This window comes from Lissotriton helveticus, chromosome 5_1 (genome assembly GCF_964261635.1).
Source record: "Lissotriton helveticus chromosome 5_1, aLisHel1.1, whole genome shotgun sequence".
NCBI classification, from domain to species: Eukaryota; Metazoa; Chordata; class Amphibia; order Caudata; family Salamandridae; genus Lissotriton; species Lissotriton helveticus.
Window position 1 is genome coordinate 210,614,515 of NC_136065.1, and position 20,730 is coordinate 210,635,244.

General features: G+C 41.8%; 1 protein-coding gene across 9 annotated transcripts in view; it reads right to left on the minus strand.

Annotated features, from left to right (window-relative positions):
• EHMT1 (euchromatic histone lysine methyltransferase 1) overlaps positions 1–20,730 on the minus strand; it is a 984,283-nt gene that overhangs the window by 820,460 nt on the left and 143,093 nt on the right. Inside the window, exon 1 of one of the 9 annotated variants that reach the window (XM_078642011.1) lies at positions 20,534–20,639. The exons of 6 other annotated variants lie outside the window; for them this stretch is intronic. Coding sequence is in view for 1 of the 3 variants with exons in the window: in XM_078642010.1 (XP_078498136.1) it covers position 20,280 (1 nt within the window). In the remaining 2 variants the exon portion in view is untranslated. Of the gene's footprint in view, positions 1–19,496; positions 19,516–20,279; positions 20,300–20,533; positions 20,640–20,730 lie in introns of those variants that run through there. 2 more of the 9 variants (XM_078642010.1, XM_078642015.1) reach the window with 2 other exon arrangements.

The window sequence follows — 20,730 nt, forward strand, 5'->3', positions numbered from 1 at the left end:
GGTAAACACCAGATTTAGGGATAAAATAAACTTTCTTGTACTTAAGCTGGTTTGAAAGAAACGTAATTAGGCCTCCCTTTGCTCTTCCATATTGCCCCCCCACGGCCGGAGTGAAAAAGCTTCTATAACCATTTATAAACACTGGATCGGTAGACCAGGTTTCTTGAAGGGCCAGGATGTCCCAATCATTTATAACAGTTTCCCAGGATGGATTATTAATTTTGTTCCTTAGTCCTGCCACATTCCAAAATAGGAGTGTACACGATTTCCTAAACTCATTTGTTACAAGATCACCCAAAGAAATATTGCCCAAAGGCTTTTCAGAGGGGGAACTTACTCCACTCTTCTCCCCCTCTTAACATTGGAGTGTTTAAGATCTTACAGCAATCCTCTTCAGTGTCATCATAAATCATTTTTGGAACCAAATCTGCTTGCCTAATAACCTCGTTACCCCCCACCTGGCATATATTCTTTTGGATTCCCCTTGAAATCACCTATAGTGACCCCTGAGCCTAATATAGTGGTCTGACAAATATCCTTGTGTCAATCCACATATTCAAGGCCTGAAAAGGCGTCAAATCGATTATGGGTTGGTATATTGTAAACAGGTGTGGCCGGACCTCTATTATCCCAGAAATAATTATTTCCATAATTAGGTCCTGGAGTTGATGGATAAAAATGCAATCGATACTTTGACCAAGAAAAAATACGAATATAACACCATCACCAGCAAACGGGCGGGGGTATGGGTTAACCGCTACAAGGCCCTGAAACTGTGCGAGGGCAACAAAGCAGGGAAATTGCTGGCCTCCTATCTCAAACACAAACAGAAACTGACTACCATATCGTCCATTAAAGACTCAGGCAACGTCACACACACCAAACAGTCTAACATCCTTGACACTTTTAAAAAATTCTATGAAGACCTTTACAAAAATGACAAATTACTAGATGAATCTGCCTGCGCTGATTACCTCTCTTCACTCCACCTCCCGAAAATTTCGGAAACTGACAGATCCCATCTGGACTCCCCAATCTCTGGTTCGGAAATCAAAACAGCGATTAACACCCTGAAGAACAATAAAGCCCCCGGCCCAGACGGCTTCACTGCACCATTTTTTAAGGCCTTTGCGGACCAAATTAGCCCCCCACTCCTAAAACTCTTTAACTCCACTGCAAACAATGGCGGTGTCTCTCCATCAATGAGCGAAGCCACAATAATAGTACTGCCAAAAGAGGGGAAGGACCCACTACTCACTAAAAATTACCGTCCCATATCCTTGATAAATCTGGACTGCAAGATTTATGCTAAAATCTTGGCGAGCAGACTAAACTCCATTCTCCACAAAGTAATTAGCCCCTCGCAGGTTGGCTTCCTAAAGAACAGGACGTCCAACGACAACACAAGACTACTATGCCACATCCTAGAAAAGGCAAAATCCTCTTCCGCGCCAATGGTAGCAATAACCTTGGACGCGGAAAAGGCATTTGACAAGGTTTCATGGTCCTTTCTGCGCCAGTGTATGTACGCCTTCAACCTGGGCGATACCTATACCAGGATGGTGATGGCCCTCTATTCTGCACCTTCGGCCAGGATTGCTATAAACGGCACCCTCTCGGAACCATTCCGTCTATACCAAGGTACAAGACAGGGCTGCCCTCTCTCACCAGCACTCTTTCTCCTAGCCCTTGAGCCCCTCATTACAGACATCAAAATTAACAGAGACATTGCGGGTATCTCCTTTGGGGACACGCGAGTCAAGTTAGCTGCATATGCAGACGATATCTTGATAGCGACCGAAAACCCTACTACCTCCATTGCTGCCCTAATGACCTCGATAGACAAATACTCCTCCCTCTCCGGATACAAATTAAATAGGGATAAATCCGAAGTAAAACCTCTAAATGTCCACACTTCGAAAGAGGTGCTGGGCGACTCCGGCCTTCTCTGGCAAACAGGAGTGATTAAATATTTGGGAATCGAATTCACGGATGAGTTATTGAGTACCCTTAAACATAACGAAAACAAAATCCTGAACAAAATCAAAAATCTGCTGGACGGTTGGTCACCCCGTTTCATCACCTGGTGGGGCCGTATTGAAACTATAAAAATGATGATATCCCCCATGGTTAACTACCTCGTCACGATGCTCCCACTCGTCCTCTCCAAAGAATTCCATGCTAAAGTAGATAAACACATCTCGGCTTTTCTTTGGCAGGGCAAAAAAGCGAGAATCAGCTTAAAAAAACTTCGATTGGATAAGAAATTAGGAGGAGTTAATCTGGCGGATTTTAAAACATACCAAATAGCCTTCTTAGCAAAACAGGGGTCTTACTGGATATCCTCCCAACCGGACTATAGCCCAGTATGGCTGTCTGTAGAAAAATCGATACTGAAGGGGCTCAGCCCCAGCGCCCTACTCACTGTCAAACCCAGCCCCAACCTAGGTCCAGGTCTAATCTTCAAAAACACTAAAATGGCTCTCTTAAAAGTCAGTAAATATTTACCACATCAATTCCGACATTCACAGTGGGAGTCAATATGGCACAACACAGCCATCACATACAAAGGGAAACCTCTCAATTACCCCTCCTGGATAGATAAGGGCGTCATATTCCCCCACCAACTCGTCGGAAACGCGCTACCCCTAACCTTTAAAGAAATTCAGGATAAGTTCCACCTCAATAATATTGAATTTTATAACTTCCTACACATTAAAGTAGCTCTAGCAAAGGCTAACCTGAAAGATGCCACTCCATCCCTCCTAGATGTATTCCCCTCCCTTAACAAGCAAGGACACCAAGTCTCTAGCTTGTACAAATTAATGCGTCCGCAAGCGTCCTCCCTAAATGCACCCATCCAACGATACTGGGACTCATTCTCCTCCGTACCGAACTCGGACACAATTTGGGCCAGAACGTGGGAATCCACCACCCGCCACAAAATATGCCCTACACTGTCTCAAACCAAGTTCTGGCTTCTACATAAAGCATTCTGGACTCCCAGGAGGTTGTTTCTTCACAAAATCAAGGACGATGACACGTGTTGGAACTGTTCAGGGGTGGGAGGAGATCTGGAGCACCTAGTCTTCAAATGCCCCTGTGTTATCTCGTATTGGGACAAGATCTTTGGTTTCGTGAAGGAAGTCCTACATATTACTCTACCAAGAGAATTCTCGTCGCTTGTACTAGGTTTTGCCAAAGCAGTCACTCTCAATGAAAACGATAAAGCCCTACTGGACCTGCTGCTGACGGCTGGGGTTAAAATTATACTTAACAACTGGAAAAGCACGAACAAAGCCTCCTTTCCTCACTGGTTGAACTGGGTATCGTACTTGAGAGGTGCTGACAATATATCCTTGACCTCCACCCCGTGGAGACCCCCATCAAGGAAAGTCTGGTCCTCGCTAGACACTCATTTTGATGCATACAAACCTCCTTGAATCTTGTCTACAAGGTTCTAGAGCGTGTCATCACACAATGTTTCATTCTGTTTGCTAGCCAGTCTATGTTTTGTACAATCTTTACCACAGTGAGATGACTCCATCTCCCTCATGTACTACAGGTTTGGTTTACGATAATGTACATCATATGAAGCTTCTGCGCTAGTGGGGTGGTGCCTATCTCCTTCCAGGTCAGGCTATACATGACATCAGGCATCATCGGAATGTATGTGGACATTTTAAGGGGAACCTTATGTAACGTGATGGACTCATTGTTTTATGGACTCATTTGCTTTATTGGTACCAACTTTCTGTATTCCTATTCATGTGACTTTTTATTGTTTCAACGCTCTGTAACTATTTGTACTGAACAGACTATTCCTGTACTGATGAATCTCTTTGCAGCTCCTAATAAAAAATCTTTTGAACATTAAAAAAAAAAAATGCAATCGATGAAAATTAAGTGGTCTGTGTATCTGGGGAAAAAAAGTCTGGCTGAATCCATATTGGTTAGGGCCAGGCCTGTTTATAGGCTGCCTTACTGGCTCCCTGTTTTTAGACTGTTGTAGCGGGAAATATGGATAGAAGTAGCTAAGATAATGAGTAGAGATGGAATCGCTACTTCTTGAATCGTACCAATCCCCAATATGCCTAACAGCTCTGTGGTCTTTAAAGTTTACAATAATTACGTCCCCTTTCTTATCTTTGGGACGTGAGCCAACCCAAATTGCGAGCCTAACGTTTAGAATTTCCCCATTAATATGGGCAGGCACGGGTCTGTTATTGCGTAACCAATGGGTCACTTTATTTCTTAGAGCTCGATGATCTTCCCTGGAGCCCATAGGGAGCTCGGGAACCCCCGCCATGACTATTGCATAGGGCGCAGCTTCTCGCGGTAAGTCGACTATTCTGTGTGAATGCCAGTTTGTGTTGTAAGAATTCCCTATCGCGTTCTCCTTAGTAGCCTTATTTTGCAGAGGCTCTACTCTATCTTCCACGATCAAATTTTCCACGTTAAGATTTTTCCCCCCTTGGTTGTCTGCTTTACTTAAAATTTGAATATCAAGCGCAAGCTTTTTATTCGACAGAGGGGATGTGCGTACTTTTTTCGGGGGAGGGCGGGTTGGTTTTTTCACAACTTGGTTTGTTTTTATGGAGGGTGTGGAGCATAATGGGACTTGTTTGGGTGCTAATAACGTTATGGCAGATGTTCCTCTAGATTTTATGATATTTACACCCTTTTCCAGATCTACTAATAAGAGAGTGATTTTTTTCTACCTTTTTTGCGATCAGTTCTAGGTGCGTGTTGCACAAAGTAATCTTCTCTAGCAGGCGCTGTATTAGTGTTTTAACCAAACTTTCAATTTTTCCCAAGAAGCCACCTTCACTAAGGGAGCAGCGAGTTGTCGGCAGAGAAACCATAGGAGGAGTCGGTGATTTAACCACGTCCACCTGTGTTAAAATGGAACTCCTCTTCTGTATCTTAGCTTGCCGGGTCGTTAATGGGCCATCCACTCTTTTTTTGATTTTAACATTTGTGGGAGATATATAGTTTATATTAGGAGGAGATGCAGGAGAGAATCTGGGGGAGTTTGATAACACTTCATCATCATAACTATTATACAGACTCGGCAAGGAAACACGGGAACTAATAGGGGTACTCATAGGGGTACTCAGCAGGGAAACCTCAGTACCAGAATATTCTGACGCTTCACCTTTGTCCTCCCTGCCTCCAGTTTTCAGTAACCCAGTGTGTGCTGCGATAGTATGTATTTGGGTAGGCGATGATACTGTCCCTATGTGCCCTAAAGAAGATTGTTTATCTGTCATTAAGTCAGGAGGGGGACCCCTTTTAGAATTAGCTATATCAGTTTTATTCTGATTGTGCTTCCCCCTTCGTCTTGCTATTGCTTTTTTAAATGTTCTCGCCGAACGTGGGGGGAGCGGTGCACGCTCTATTTCTATGGTGGTAGGGATATCTGGCCGATCATCTAGCCTTTCAGCATGCACCTGGGCTATAGCCGTCACTACTTTCCCAGGAACAATGGGGGGAATGTAGATCGTAGGTGTCTCAGCAACTAATAGTGAAGCATCATCCTGTATCATTCTAGGACTCCCCTGGCCCAGGGAAGCCCTTCTATCGCAATTAATCTGATTGATCTTCTTAATCGGATAATTGTCCATGGGACCTAGCCCAGTAGCGATTTCATCAGTGTTAACATTTTTACCGTTATTGTCTTTAGACATCGTACCAACTAGGTTGCACTGACAATCAGGAAGGTTATAGTAACAGAAGAGGCCTAAAGCGACCAGCGCTTTTACCAGCAGAAAGTAGTTTTAATATGAACTTCACGGACAGTACATACATATGGGTCTTCCTTTCAGAATCAAGGTCTATGGCCCGGCCCAGTCCAGTCTCCTCGGATTTTCATTCAGTAAATACTAAATAATGAATCTGTAGCGCAGTAAAATATTCTGTTCCGGAGAGGATACCAAATGAGCATACAAGAGATGCCTTATAAATCACTTGCACTTTATGTACCAATACTCGATTGGCCACTCCCTCATAACTACAAGCCAAAGGGTTTAGGTTTGCTTTCTTTGTCAAGAGTGCTGTGCACAAATAGCTAACTCACAAGAAATAGCAGTATTTGTAAAGGAGGAATTATTTATTTTTAAGGAACAGTCAAGGAAAAACACAGCTGAACAGGCATACAGCCAAGTGAACGGAACATCACCCTGGAAGACACCATAGAATCAAGCCATGCACCCTAGTAACTGGGTGCAAACATCTGCTAAGAATCCCCTTGGTTTGTTCCTACGAATCATAGCTTTAGTCCACAAGTTCACCCATGCTGCATTTGCGGTGTGGCAGAGGTAATACATGTAGCAGATCCGATATACTGGAGTATCAATTGAAGCAATTCTCTGCCCTAGTATTTAACAATGAGCTCAACCGTGAAAAGCATTTCAAAATGCAGATAATTCGAAATGGGTGGCGATTAATTACAGTGGCATCTGCTCATTACAATTCAGACACAGAATTAACATTAATACATTTTGTTGTGATTCTTCAAAGGCGGTCCTGCAAACCGAGGATATGTCCACTGCAAAGAATTCATGTTGGCATCTGTAAACATACCCATAAAAGTGTTAGAACTGACCACAACCAACAAAGATGGCACATAACTCCTTTTCAATCTACAAAAATAACTGGCTAAAAATTAGCAACAAACAACTCAAGCATGCAGTAGGAAGTCTATAGAAAATTGAGCCCATTACCTGACTGGTATAATCTGCCTCAATTGAAATATACAAATAATCATCAGCAGCATGTTCGTGGAGCTTACACTGTAAATAGACTGCAACAGTTCTAAGGATGACAGTCACATCAAGCACCAACAAACCAAAAAACACCAACGATTCTGCAGCTAATGTGCTGTTTTCTTGACCAGAATCAAGCTAAACAGGGTTTGTTTACATCGAAAATATATTAAATGCAATCCCCTTTAAGGCTCTATCAAAAAGAGCTATTGAAAAGGTCACATGATCTAGCTCCCTCTACTGGTTTTAAGTGTGCAAGCTAAAAAATGCATTCAAAGGAGAAAGACACCATTTCAGTCAACTGTGAGCAGCAGCCATTTCAGCTGACACTTCTCCACAAGTTCACTGCACGACCCTACAGGGAGTGATACTTTCCATCAAAGTGATGCTGGCCAAACACTCAACATTTCAGAGGAGGAGGGAGGAAGATTTTCTCTACAGTGCCTTGGGAAAAAGCAATGACTAGACCACAAAGAACAAACACCTTACACACTGTTGTCAATAGATTTTGTACATGTTTTCTGTTTTAGAAGGCCCCTATTCATCCGAAATAATCAGGTACATTTGTTTATGCATACGTAAGATTCAATGCCACTAAACAGACATACTAGGGTCAAGAGTCTACCTTTTTCAAAGTATCTCATAACTGTCTGAAATTAAGACTTGATTGGAGTACTCTTACCAACCGGAGACTCCAACTAACTCGGACATAATTGACACTATCCACTAGTTTATGTAGAAGATTTAATTAACATTGTCATGTAATGAATTTAAATATTTCCAAAATAATTGTGACTGTATTGTCAAAGTAATATAAATAAGATTTGTTGTTTTTAGTATTTCTTTTTAAAACAAAGACTAGGTAAGAATTGTGCTTACTTCTTATGTCCGGATTCTCCAACCCCAGGCATTTCCCCCTAGTTTCGTCCTACACTATTTCTGTGCTTTAATTTTGTTGCAAAATATATACGTGTGAGATGTAATTAGATTTTATATCTCAAGTAATCCTTAAATGGAAATTCACAACTCTACAGTTATTTGCCTGTTTCTGGTTCATATACAATTCTGCTGACCCATTACCCATCAAAGCAGCAGGATATCATGGCATGGTTGGAAAGACATATCTGTGTATGTTATTCTCCAAATGAAATACCAAAATTGTCACTAAATAGGTTTTATTTTTACAGGAACATTTTGTCAAATCTTGTCAAGTAAAGAGAGAAGCTGTTAGTTTGAACCAATCTTTACTGATTACCTCATAAATAAGAGAAATCAGATTTTAAGGGTACATACATGTCCGAATACAAAATGTAATCTGACTCTTAGATGCCCAGTTAATCCTTTTAAAATTGCATAAAAAACCCCATAGGCAATACTGTATATCCATCTTTACGTACTAACATACTTGGTAATGCATGGCCTCCTACTGAAAGAACTGAGTTCATTCACACTGACTCAATTACACCATTCACTTTTCAACATATCAGAGTCTTGCAAACATTTTGGAGGGGGGGGGGGCGAGGAGACAAGACAGGGTGGTGTCCAGGCGTGCGTGGCACGTACACGCGTGTAAAGGAGGTAAAACATTTTGACCAATATACTTGTATCATAGGCGTGAACTTTTTTGTAATAAGTGCCACATTGAAAAGTTTAAGAAGTCCCATTAACCAATGCACTCCCAACTTACATATAATACCTCTTTTACACCACAGCCTACCTGTGCCTCATTACAACCGCTGTTAGCAAAAAGGGCTCCAAGCTAGAAAACAACTGGCTCTGCGTGGACTTCACTGCATTGGAGGTTATATCTAGATTTTAAGAGTTTTATATGTTTTTACAAACCAAATCATAGAAAGAAATAATTTCATAAAAGAGAACAACAAACCTTAAATATACGGAGCACATGGTTGGGCAGACAGACTGAAAGGTCTCCTTAAACAATTTATCTATAGGTACTTAAAAAAAAAAATCTAGACCACCAGCAAGCTGATGACGGCACATTTATCCAGTCTTCATACCATGAATTCAATAGCAACTTAATATCTCAACTATTATTTCAATGTTGAAGAATTGAGGAAAACAGGCAAGAAAGATTTAACATTAAGCTTTTGTAAGCTAGAATCACAAATGCATAGTTTAGTTTTTTTTTACAACTATTCAATTACTTACAACAACATTCAAAATTAACCAAAATAGAAGAAATTTTGTTTAGGACATTTCAATTTCAGGTCAACTGTGGTTTAATGACATTCCACGCGGTATAGACCGACTAAAAATCATAGTAGGAGAGGTAATTAAACTACTGGATTGAAGGCAATAAATCCTGCCAGCTACTCAAAACACCTGAGAAGATATGCCTATTGGCATTAATGGAGCCTACACTGTCATTAGGGCAAGCAGGTACCTGTTCGGGTCTTGTGCATACCCCATTCACACAAAACGGTTGAGAAACCTACTTCACCAGTGGAGCACAGCATGAGCAGGAGAACCTGGAACTGACAACTGGAAAACAAAGCATATGATCTTTCACTGGAGGAGAACGAACTCCATTGCAGAACCGCCTAGTAGCACTGTCTACTTTACTTAAAACAGGTTATGGTTTCATCTCATATGAAAAACAATTACGCATATTCGTGCTTTACAAGACAAGAGATTCCAATCAGTCTCCCAGAAAAAAACATTAAGGTAGCCTTTCAATTGAACAATGCCTTGTGTGCGGCCGAGAAATTAACACATAATGGCTGCTTGCAGTGAAAGCGGAGTCTTGTGTCTTCCTAACCAAAACATCAACTCAAGGTGCTCTCACGAGGCGCTTGAACACTTAACACCAACACAAGCAACACGGACCCTGTCCCGTTAAGAATAAACCTCTGTATAGTAAACAAATGACATGGGAAGGCTGCTGCTCCAACGCCCACACTGACTGCATCTCAACCACAAACCTCCCTTAAAGTTTACACAAAAAGCCTCAGTGAGAACAGAATGAAGTGACTGAAGAGGCTCCACGTAGGAGATGACCCAGGCTGGCTGCTCTCAGCACATTCATTCCAACACCACCTTCCACACCGGCTCAAGCTCGACCGAATGGCTGGCTGGGGTTGCATACCACGCTTATAGAATTTCCAGAGCAGACCGCCTCCAGGTTGGTCGGAGCTGGGCTGCATTTCCTTGCAGATCCTCACTTCAGGCCTACAACTCGATCCTCACCCACACGTTTACAGTTTCACTGTGTGTGCAGCTCCAGCTCAAGTGATTGTCCACAAGAGGCAGCCCCCAAGACATTTCACAGTTTCATAAATCGAAGGAAGCGCTATTAGCAGCGCACTGCGCTACGGATGCAACAGAATTCACAAGACACATGGATTCATCCACTCAGATCCAACTCAGCCCAACCCAGAGCCTACTGAGTCCGAGTATCTTCAGCCACATAATATGAAAGAAAAGTGTGGAAGAATGGATCATCTTTGTCAAACATAACAGGTTATGAAAAACTATCCTACAGAGTCTGCTGGAGGTCAGCTTGCTGTTTCATTCCAGTACTGCACTTCAAATAGACTTGAGAAAAGAGTGATCACACAACTGGCCTCCCAAGTATAAAGAAAGTCCACTAATTGCAAACATGAAGCTCAACAGTCTCTAAGCGAAAGAGACTTAGGCGTTTTGAAAGCAATTTTTCTAGTGTGATGGGTGGTTCCTGTCAGGAGCTTGGTACCTACATCAACTGACGTTAACTCCCTGAGAAACAAAAGAAGTCATGATTGTGACCCAAAAAGCGATCAGTGTACGGAATGCACACAGCCAAGTCTAAGGTGATGACCATATCTAAGGATATAAGGAAGTTGAAGCAGATATGATTGGCAAAGCCAGCAGGCGAGGCCCTATCTACTGGTTTTGCCAATGCTTTTTGCAAAGCTGTACAACATCGTCAAAAAGTTTTAAAAAATTATATTTGTTGATGTTTAACATTGGGCAAAAAAACAAGTATGCATCTACGCACATGCGTCAACGTGTCCACACATGAATCATGAGGCCCCAGTGGCCCCAAAGTGATGACGAACATGTGTACACCAGAGTTGTGAAGCCACAGAGGGCTCAACGTGATGACAAACGTGCACATCTGTGCTGTAATGCACCAGTCATTTTGCTTTCGTTTTCAATTACTGCTTCTAGATAGCAGACGATCATCTTTGAGCATTGCATTCAATATAACATAAAAAGCACAACAAAGTGCATTTTCTCCATGAATGTAGTTGCTCGGGATCTAACTGCAGTTATCAGGATCTTCAAAAAATAAAATATAAAATAATAACATGAAATAAAATAGCGGGGCCGGGGGCAAAGGTGGAGAGCGTGGTAAATACAATTGAACAGCAGCAGGAGAAGGGAGGAGGAACCAATGTTGGAATTATTTGAATAAAATAAAAAAATAAAAACAAGAGCCAAATGGATGGGGAGAAGCACAAGAAGCATAGGAAGAGCTTAAAACGGACTGCTTTTGGGGCAATGCGAGGAGAAAGTTGCACAAGGAGAAGCAAGAAAACACATGCACACCAAGGAATGCTGAAAACAAAAGGGGACAAAAGTAGATTCACGGTGTGGAGCAGTGAAAGAATAAAAGTGAACACAATCGGTCTATGACAAATGAGAACTAAAAGCGGTCTGTAAGAGAGCCCAAAAATGGGTAAAAAGCTGGAAATGTGGAGACCTGGCAGGTGCTGTCGGTGTTGAATTGGGGGGGGGCTCTCTGAACGTGCCTTGACAGCTCTTTTATCTGCTACTGTATACTTCTTAGATCTGGGACCAATAGAGATGTCTGACACAGAAAAGCATACACGAGAGGACACCGAAAATACTGCTGCTATTCAGATTAAGAGTCTTCATCACTTCAACAAAATACAAGCTTCACAAATGCCTTAACGTCCGCCAAGAAGAGTGCCCACCACATGTTGCTTACCAATGATGCACGGCACAAACAATGAGAGGTTTATTAGCAATAGTTGCCCAAGATATTACATAATGGGGCATCGGAGTTCCAAAATCTTGCAAGCGGGATCATGCCCATTATTCGAAAAACTACTGGTTTTATCAACCCCATTAACCCTATAAACCATAAAATCAGAGAGCACTATTAGCCATCCAAGTAGGTCACACAATGAATTCAAAGGTTTTCTCCTTCTAAGTACTTAAGAAAAATGCAGCTCGAAGTATCTTACAAAAATATTAAAACAACTTTCTTTCTATGTAAACATATACGACGCCCCTACAAGAAACACCTTCACCATTGGGGTACTGGGTTAATGGCAAGATAGTGAAAGGGGTACCGCTCAACCAACCTCTTCGCAATATTCACCCTTACCAATGTAGGAAAAAACTACAGGCATACATACCACAGTTCAACAACAATGAAGAGTACATAAGTCACTCTCGAGGGGTTGTGCTATCCTACAATCCAACCCTATTAGACTGATGTGCCGAGACTGAGGAGAAACCATGGACCTGAAGATGCACCTAACATGAAACTAAACTTACCAGAAAACGTCCTACGCGTGGTTACCAAACAGATAACACGTGCTGGAAAAGCCTTAAGTCAACTACTATTTGTGTATTTCATCCTTTGTCAAGCCATGAGACTTGTTTCTATAATATAGGCCAAACCGTAGAACACAATTAGGGAGTGCCTGTACAGAACACATGCATTTTATGGATACAACCGGAGCTCTAGTGCCAGTAGCCCTGGAGGAGTTCAGCACAATACAGAATGACTGCTCTTTATAAATGGCATGTTCTTGTAGTTAGTTTGGGGTAGCCGGCGATGAGATTAATTGAGAATGCCAGGCAATGCAGTAGCAACCTCTCAACCTCCCAAGAACAATAAAGACATCAGCGTGTGTCGGTTTTGAGAATCCATGAGAAAGCATGCAGCGGACGCCATTATGATTAATTTTCAAAGCAATCTTATTTCCCTCTCCCCAAAAACTTCTCCTTTGAAAGCAAGTAAGCAAATTATAATTCTACACACCGTAGTCACAAGAGTGATACACTATTTCTCTTAACTTCAAGGCTTAAGGAAATAGAACAGAAATTGTTCTGTGCCATACATCTAGAATCCAGGACAAAAATATTGTACAAAGGGTTTCAAGACAGACCAGTGAATTAAATGTTTGTTGAACCTATCTGGGTGTAACCTGCAAGTAGCACGTTCGAATCATAGTGGGGCAGAAACACCCTTTCATCATAACAAGGTCGATATATTGAGTATATGAGTTGGGTAGTTGTAGCACCAGTGTTTTACAGCGTTAAAACTGCATCATTTGCAGCAGCAAAAAATTTAACGAAACAAGTTGACATTATGAAGTAGTTTTAGGCCTTCACACTACTCCAAATAATTCGCTAATATGCAGCACCATACTGGGGAACTAGGATACTGGAGAAACTGAAGGAAAAGCCCTTTTCTTCGCACTATTTTCTCAAAGGTTTTGGACATAGTTTCACGTTAATCCCTTGCTTTGAATTCTTCAAGAAAGAAAACATCGTGCCAGAATGAGCCCAAGCAAATATAAATAACAGGCCGCTCGCTAAACTGTTGATTAACCTCTTAGACCTGCGATCCACCTACAGTCTTCTTTAAGACAAAGACGGCAGACATTGGATAGGGTTGGCCTTTGAGCCCACTGGGATTCTTGGGGTTCCACATCATTGCAGCCAAATCCACAAATTCTCTAGGAAGTTTGTAAAGGATACAGAGGAAACCGTGCTTTACCCTTGAAAGAATATAAAGAACCAACATTTATATAGCATTTCCTAATGGTAATTCAACCGACTATTAGGTACTGTGAGCTTACATACAGCTAGGGGAACCAGGAAACAACTAACATGCAGCTTTTTTCACTGACAGTCAGACATGGCCCAACCCGAACTCTCCAAAGGGGCTTGACTTCATCAGCGGAAGAACACTCAGACATGGCCCAACCCGAACTCTCCAAAGGGGCTTGACTTCATCAGCGGAAGAACACTCCACTGTTTAACCAACATCCTGCTGATCTGTTCAGACTAGTTCTTTGAAGTCTCAAGAATGAAGCACATAGGCACTTTACCAAATAGATCAATATTTTTTTAAATGCTTATTTTTCATATAAAATTAAAGAAAACTATTAACATTAGGAACCTAGTGTGCTTCTCTTCAAAATTTAAATCCAATTAATAGACACGCCACTTCACGCTGTAAATCGAGGACTGTATAAACCTGGGCTCTACCAAAGTGACATGGGACTTAGAGTTTCCTAATCGGTGTTCAGCAGAAAATGTTCAGTTTTGAGAGGACCCCAAAGTATCCTTCAACATGTGTCCCATATTATGAAGGAAACTTGCAGCTCTGCTTATTAATAAAGTTCAACAGTGCCTAGGTCAGACAAACTTAGCAGTGCATAACAATATAGTTCACATATAGAACATAACAGTGACTGCACAAAGGATGAAAACCTGTTATTTTTTGGTCCAAAGAAACTGACTAGTTTAGTAAAAACATGGAAAAAATTAAATACCTTCATCCAGGCCTGCAACCCAGGGCCCAATATTGTCTGTCCACATTATTCAACCCCGCACGTTCTCGCTTTCAATGTTGAGTATGGTAGGCATAATCTTCAGGCCTGTCTAGCAAATGCAAATATACAGAATGAATACAGCTCAGGCACGTCAGTTTGTTTCCGAGGCAACAAAAACCAATTTGTAAGATTTTTCCTCACAGCCCTAGAATAATCTTTTCCCCATACCTGGAAGACTGAATGCTGTGGACTTGAAGCCGATGAATGGCTGCATATGTGTTTGCCACTTGTGAGTCATCCAGTCAACGTAAAGGAACGAGGTAGAAGAAGATTCCATCACATCATTCAGCCATGTTCTTTCAAGAGACCCGAGCAGAAGGCAAGAGGTGGGTGGGGGAGGGAGGGAGACTTGTTCAGCAGCCAGCTCATAGGTTACCCTGATCACATGCACAAGCAAACTAATGAGATCCAGAATAAAGGCACAAAGGCACCTTGAGGCAGTTATGAAATGCGATCTGTACCATGGAGAACCACTGAACGCAGCTGCTCTTCCTTTCACCCACAGGCTAGAGATGGGGCTTGACCAAAGGCCCTCAGGACACGTGGCCCTTTGTAGAGGGTTTACGTCGCAGAAAACGTGTTCGACTGCGTTAATCAAATGTACCTCTTCTCTCCACTAAGCGTGGCTTCGTTGGAAGTAAATTAGTTGTATCATTTTTTCCTATGCTGCAATGATTACACATGCACATTGAAGTGTGAAAGCACTTAATTGATTTTGCTTTTTTCCAGCACCTGCTCTAACTGTACTCGGCAACCAAATGCGACAAGAGTAGGAGGTTCTCTGAAAGAGGACATTAACCCAAATGTTGTACTAGCACACACGAGATGCATTCAACCCTTTGTGTATCGAATGAACAAACGTGTTTCCTGACAGGGCTGCGTCACTACTACACATTTACATCTGCCAGACAAATGAATGCACATCAAACAAGAAAATTCGTACCCAATTTAGTATTGCCCTTTGGCCTTGCCCATCAAACTCACAAATCAATTTTAATAAATCTACCCAACAGAAATCTAATTTCACTCTACCAACTTGACATCTCTACAAACCGAGCTAGACTCAGTCTGTCATGGTATCAACCAAACCATTTTGGAAAAGTCACCACCGGACCGGAATACCAGCGCAAATCCATACTAACAGCAGATTGTGTTTAAGTCAAATAATAACAACCCTAAACTATAACAGCATTGGAACAGAGAAAGCATGACAAGATTTTTTATTTGTATGTTCAACATTTTAGATTTCAGTTATTTTATAATCTCTCAAGTCATACAACAATTTTCCAAATAGAAAAATAACGCTTTTGAATTCATTAATAAAATACATTATCAAATTCAATAAATTCTACATTACTTAAGCAAATACTTTTTAAAGCGTGATCATTCTAGGCACGATACAGCTCTATAAACATACTGTAAATTGGCAGCACAGAGTACTTCAACCTCAGAGATCAACGCTCTATCAAATGAATTTTAAAAATGTAAATATATTTTTTATTCATACAGATTATGCCTATGCAATAGCACTACTATACTTAAATGTTACACTGCAGTTTTAGTAGGGAACAAAATACTAATATTTTACTATACATTTAGAAAATTAAGTTGGGTTCTAGAAACAACTTTTGTGGCGGGTGTGGGGGTTGGGGGAGGCCAACATAGTAAATCTTGGGTCATTTTTTAACCTGCCAAGATCCCTTATTGCCCGCATTCTTAACTATTTGGACAGGGATGTTATCTTGAGGGAGGAGTGCATTAAAGACACCGTGACCCATCACAGGAAAACTTTCATCTACCCAAACTACTCTTCTGATGCGGCAGCAGCGGCGGTCCTTCATGGCAGAGAAACAAAATAAATGGAGGCTCTGCTTAGTTGCCCGAGGGGCGCGTCTGGGGGGTTTCTTGGCCTGGGATCTTATAGTAATCTCAAACTCAGGAGACACATGGGCTTTGACCCACATTCATGCTTCTGCACAACTCTCAAACAAATTCAAGCTTTCACAGTGCCATTTCTACGAAACTTGTAGGTTTGTACTACCCCTTGGGGTATATAAATGAAAGCTAACACGTGTCTGAATTTAATCCTCTAAACGCTAAGCTGGCATTTGAAGACATGGGTAGGGTAGGATGGGCTTTTCGTGAATGCACACAGTCTTAATCTTGACCATACCTGGGGTATTTGATAAGCTACGATTAAGATGGGAGGATGACGTGGGAGAATGGAAGATGATGATTGGAAGATGATAAACGGACGCTGGCCCGAATGGTCACTCAAACCATGACAATTTCTGCCAGACTCAGGCTTATTCAGTTCAAGCTCTTTCACAGAACAGAGGAAGAGTTCCTTTTAGGTAGTTGGCATTAAAATAAATGAATGAATAGAGGTGCCCATGACATTATTTTCAAGGAGTCCTGTATTTGCCACTATCACCCTGATAGAGAATATCATTCAGAGTGTGCCTTCAAAGCTGCAGTCGATCATTTGAGAGTACATAAGAAACTTTTGCAGTGCTATACACCCCTGCCAAGGCAATGGAGCACTTTACCAAATGAGTGGCGTGCTGCATTCTAGGGAGTGGTTGGGTGGAAGGATGCAGAGTTGAAGAGTGGCCTACCTGGTAAGTATTTCGATGTTGTGCATAATAAGTAGTGAAATTCACTTCTCGTGTTTGCTGTAATTATTCCTGGTTTAGAACGAAGAATGTGTAATTAGTGTAACTGTAGCACGTTAAGCTGAAGACATGCATAGGTCCTGTTGGGGTGTGAGTTAGCACTTGCACAGGGGAGTTGAGGGAGGTCATAATGTCTTCAGACACCAGTTTCGGTGGTAAAAGAGGATGATGTAACAGATGTAGGGAACTAAGCTTAGCCTTTCATGAAAGTAAGAGATCCAGTCTAGAATGCTTCCACCAAAGCAAAGTTACTCCAGCCTAATAGTATAGTCTGAAGATGGACATTGTCAAAGGCAGCTGTAGTAATGCTATCAGCCAATTTCTGTCCACTGTCATTTTCAGGCCATCCTAGGTGGCTAACCAAGCAAGTTCAGTGTCTCTGCCTGGGTGAAAGCCGGTTTGCTTGTCAAAGTGAAATCAGAGCAGATTCAGCACCCTTGACTGGGTGAAAGCCTGCTTGCTTGTCAGACTGTAAGTTGTTCCCTTCCATGAAGTCGGGGGTAAGGCAAGTCTTTCAATCACTTCTACTTGTCTGACAGGAAAGGTTGTGATGAGATTGTAGTCCCGTGCTAAGAAGCTGAGTTTATTCTGCTGCCTGCAAGTAGTTTTGTGCGCCCCTACTTCTGTAGTAATTGTTCTGGTGAAAACGTTCACTAAGGAAGAGATTAGATCATTGTCACTTTACATTCAGGGAAGGTTTCCAGTTATTTTATTTTATCATAAAATTTATAGAGGGCAACTGTCTCTTTACAAATATCCTGGCGCTGCAAGCTTTTATCGTAACTTACCGGCTGTAAAAGTGAGCACCAGAAGACCAAATGATTACTTAAGGAAGAGCAAAGTCTTCAAAGTAGATCAGTTAATGATCCGAGAGTAGCTGGTAACTTATTCCATAATTGGGCTGCATTACCTACAAAGGCCAGAATGCCTTGTCTTGTCTGGTCTTGCGAAATCTAGTTACACATAGGAGGTTGGCTGAAGCTCAAGAGGCATCTCCCTGGGGTATCTCTCTTTAGGCTTCATTGTAGGGACACAGGACTCATGTCCTACAGGGCCTAAAAGTTTCCAGTTACTGTTAGAAGTCCTGATGGAACGAATATTGCATCCAAAACGAATATTGCAACCAGCAGAGTGTATCTTACCAGAGACAAGCTGGAGTAAGTTGAGGATGGTTAAGTTTACCACAGAGGATTTTGTTTGACCAACGTCAGGGCGATCAAACTAGATGTTCAGAGCTCCCAGGAAACAGATTGTTATGATTTACTATGATATCCAAACTGGCAACTGGCAAGGCAGCAGTAACTGATTGGTTTGGTTTTGGAACCTGTGAAGACGTGATAATTATTACACAACACATAATTCTGATCCATATGCAAGTTCCTGGTAACAGGGAGATCAGAATTTAGTCCTGAATTTGAAATCAGAGCAAATGGGGTTGACCCAGAATTGGCGTGGGTTCAAAGATATAGCTAAACCTGATGGGAGAGAACAAAGGACCCCGTCTTGGTCTCGAGTTAATCACCCCGCAAGTGTAAGAGTCAATAGATTCCAACTGCAGTAAGAGATGCAACCCTTTGCAAGACGTAGCTTTCACAAAACTGAGCATGTTTGTTTCATGTGTCACAAGGTAGTTAGGAGTCTATTGGGGCCAAATATGCAGACTACAGCTTCCATCCCAAAAAAATAGGTAAGTAAAGACATGTATGTGACAACCAAAGAGCAGCACAGGAGAAACCCCCCTGGATGATGCTGCTTACAGAAATCGCTAATTCAGTTGAAGTTCTCTGGAACCTTGTGAGAAAACGTGACAAGCTATCGAATTTGGCCTTTTATGGGGAGATAACAGGACATGCATGACATACCATGCCAGCTATATAACGCCTGTCTCCCATAAGGTTATCAACAGATATATGCTCTATCATACACTGGAATCATCCAGTTGAGCTAAAATGTCACGAGACTTTCAAGGAAAACATTTGTAGTGACATCTGCACAGTATTGACAGATCGGAGGGGGGCAATGCATGATTAGTCTAGGCCACCATAAACACAGTGTGATGATGACCTGTGAGAAGAACCAGCAAAAAACAGGCGAGCCACGATCAGGGACATTTCCCTCACTGCCAACTAATAATAAAGAACTAACTCCTAGTGACCTCCTTAGGAGGAGATTTTCTCTTTCATGTCAGACTAACCAGGTACCACTACTGGAATGAATGAATAAATGAATGAATATACTGACACTTTTACTATCAAATATTAGAGAAATACATAAGTATTCAACAAAAAACACAACGGTTTATCTGTGGATACTAGTGAAGCAGAACCCTTTTAAACACTGCTGCGTCCTCTACAAAATATAGTACGGCAGCAAGCAGACTGTTTACATACAACACGGTTTTATAAAAAAGAATTCAAGTCTCTTGAAGGAATAAAATAAAATGTCTGACTTACCTAGTCAAAAGCATTTGATTCCAGCTAAATCACTCAGGATCTTTAAACGTTTTGTCACCTCAAGGCACGGTGGTAGTCACCTGTTCTTCACATTAGGAAATCAGAGCTATGAAGCTTTATTCTTTCAGGAGGCAAACCCACTGATGAGACTGCATTTGGTTGTTACGAGGTGAGCCATGGACCATCCTCAACACCAGACACCAAAAATCTAATGAAATCCCAGCCAGATAAATACAAAAGTAAGACGATTCCCAAAAAAACAGACATTAAACTTCGTAGCTTCTTGCCACATTTTACGTTTATGTACTAAAGACAAAGCATGGGCTGCTGCAATGAGACCAGGATTAATTTAATGTACCAGACTCAGAAAATGACGATCAGAACCATATGTTCAGATAAACAAACATGTTATTACTCCCAAAGGCCTTTAACAATTGAGGCCATTTAGGAAAATACAGCTCTCTATAAGGCAATCACATCCTTTTAGGATCGGCCAACTCAGTTTGATAGACAAAACATGTTGCAGCAACTGGTCCCTGGTATTTATGGATAATGTACTTCAAAATCCTTGAATAGCAATCAGTGTTAACATCACCCTTAGCCTTTGTTGATATCTAAAGGATTAGAAGATTTGGTTAAACCTGATGCCATTCAAAATGGTAAAATTCATAACATTAGGTATCTAGACCACAACAGTTTAAAAAGGGAAAAGATAATACACGCAAAAACACAATTCTTCTGAATAACCTGCCTTAACATTAAAGAAACAAAGAGCACACGTACTTTAGAAGGAATCAGCAAAGAGATGACCTCATAAAAAAGCGTGATGCAGCTCAGACAAAAGTACAAAGGCTCAATGTACACCAGCCAAGCCAGCAACAGGAAGAGAGAGTGAAGCCACTGGAAGCTGATGCAGTGTGTGTGCTGGGCCTCTTCAATTCAGGCTCATATTTCAACCCAACAAACCTTCCCGGGCCCTAGAAGCAGTGAAGAATCCGAGGCACAAGTCCTTCAACGACATGCATCGAGGATCCTACCTCCTTCAGAGGCCTGTTCAGTCGTGCAGCCCTTGAGATTTTCACCACGGGTTTCTGAGGCCTACAGCACTGGTGTGTTCATGAGTCCCAGCCCACAGTGGCAGCTGAGGAGCATGCTCAGTAGAACAGTCTCTCTCCCTCCTCCAGCACGAAGCAGCTCACGGGCTGCACTGCCCTCTCTGGTAATCCGAGAAGGA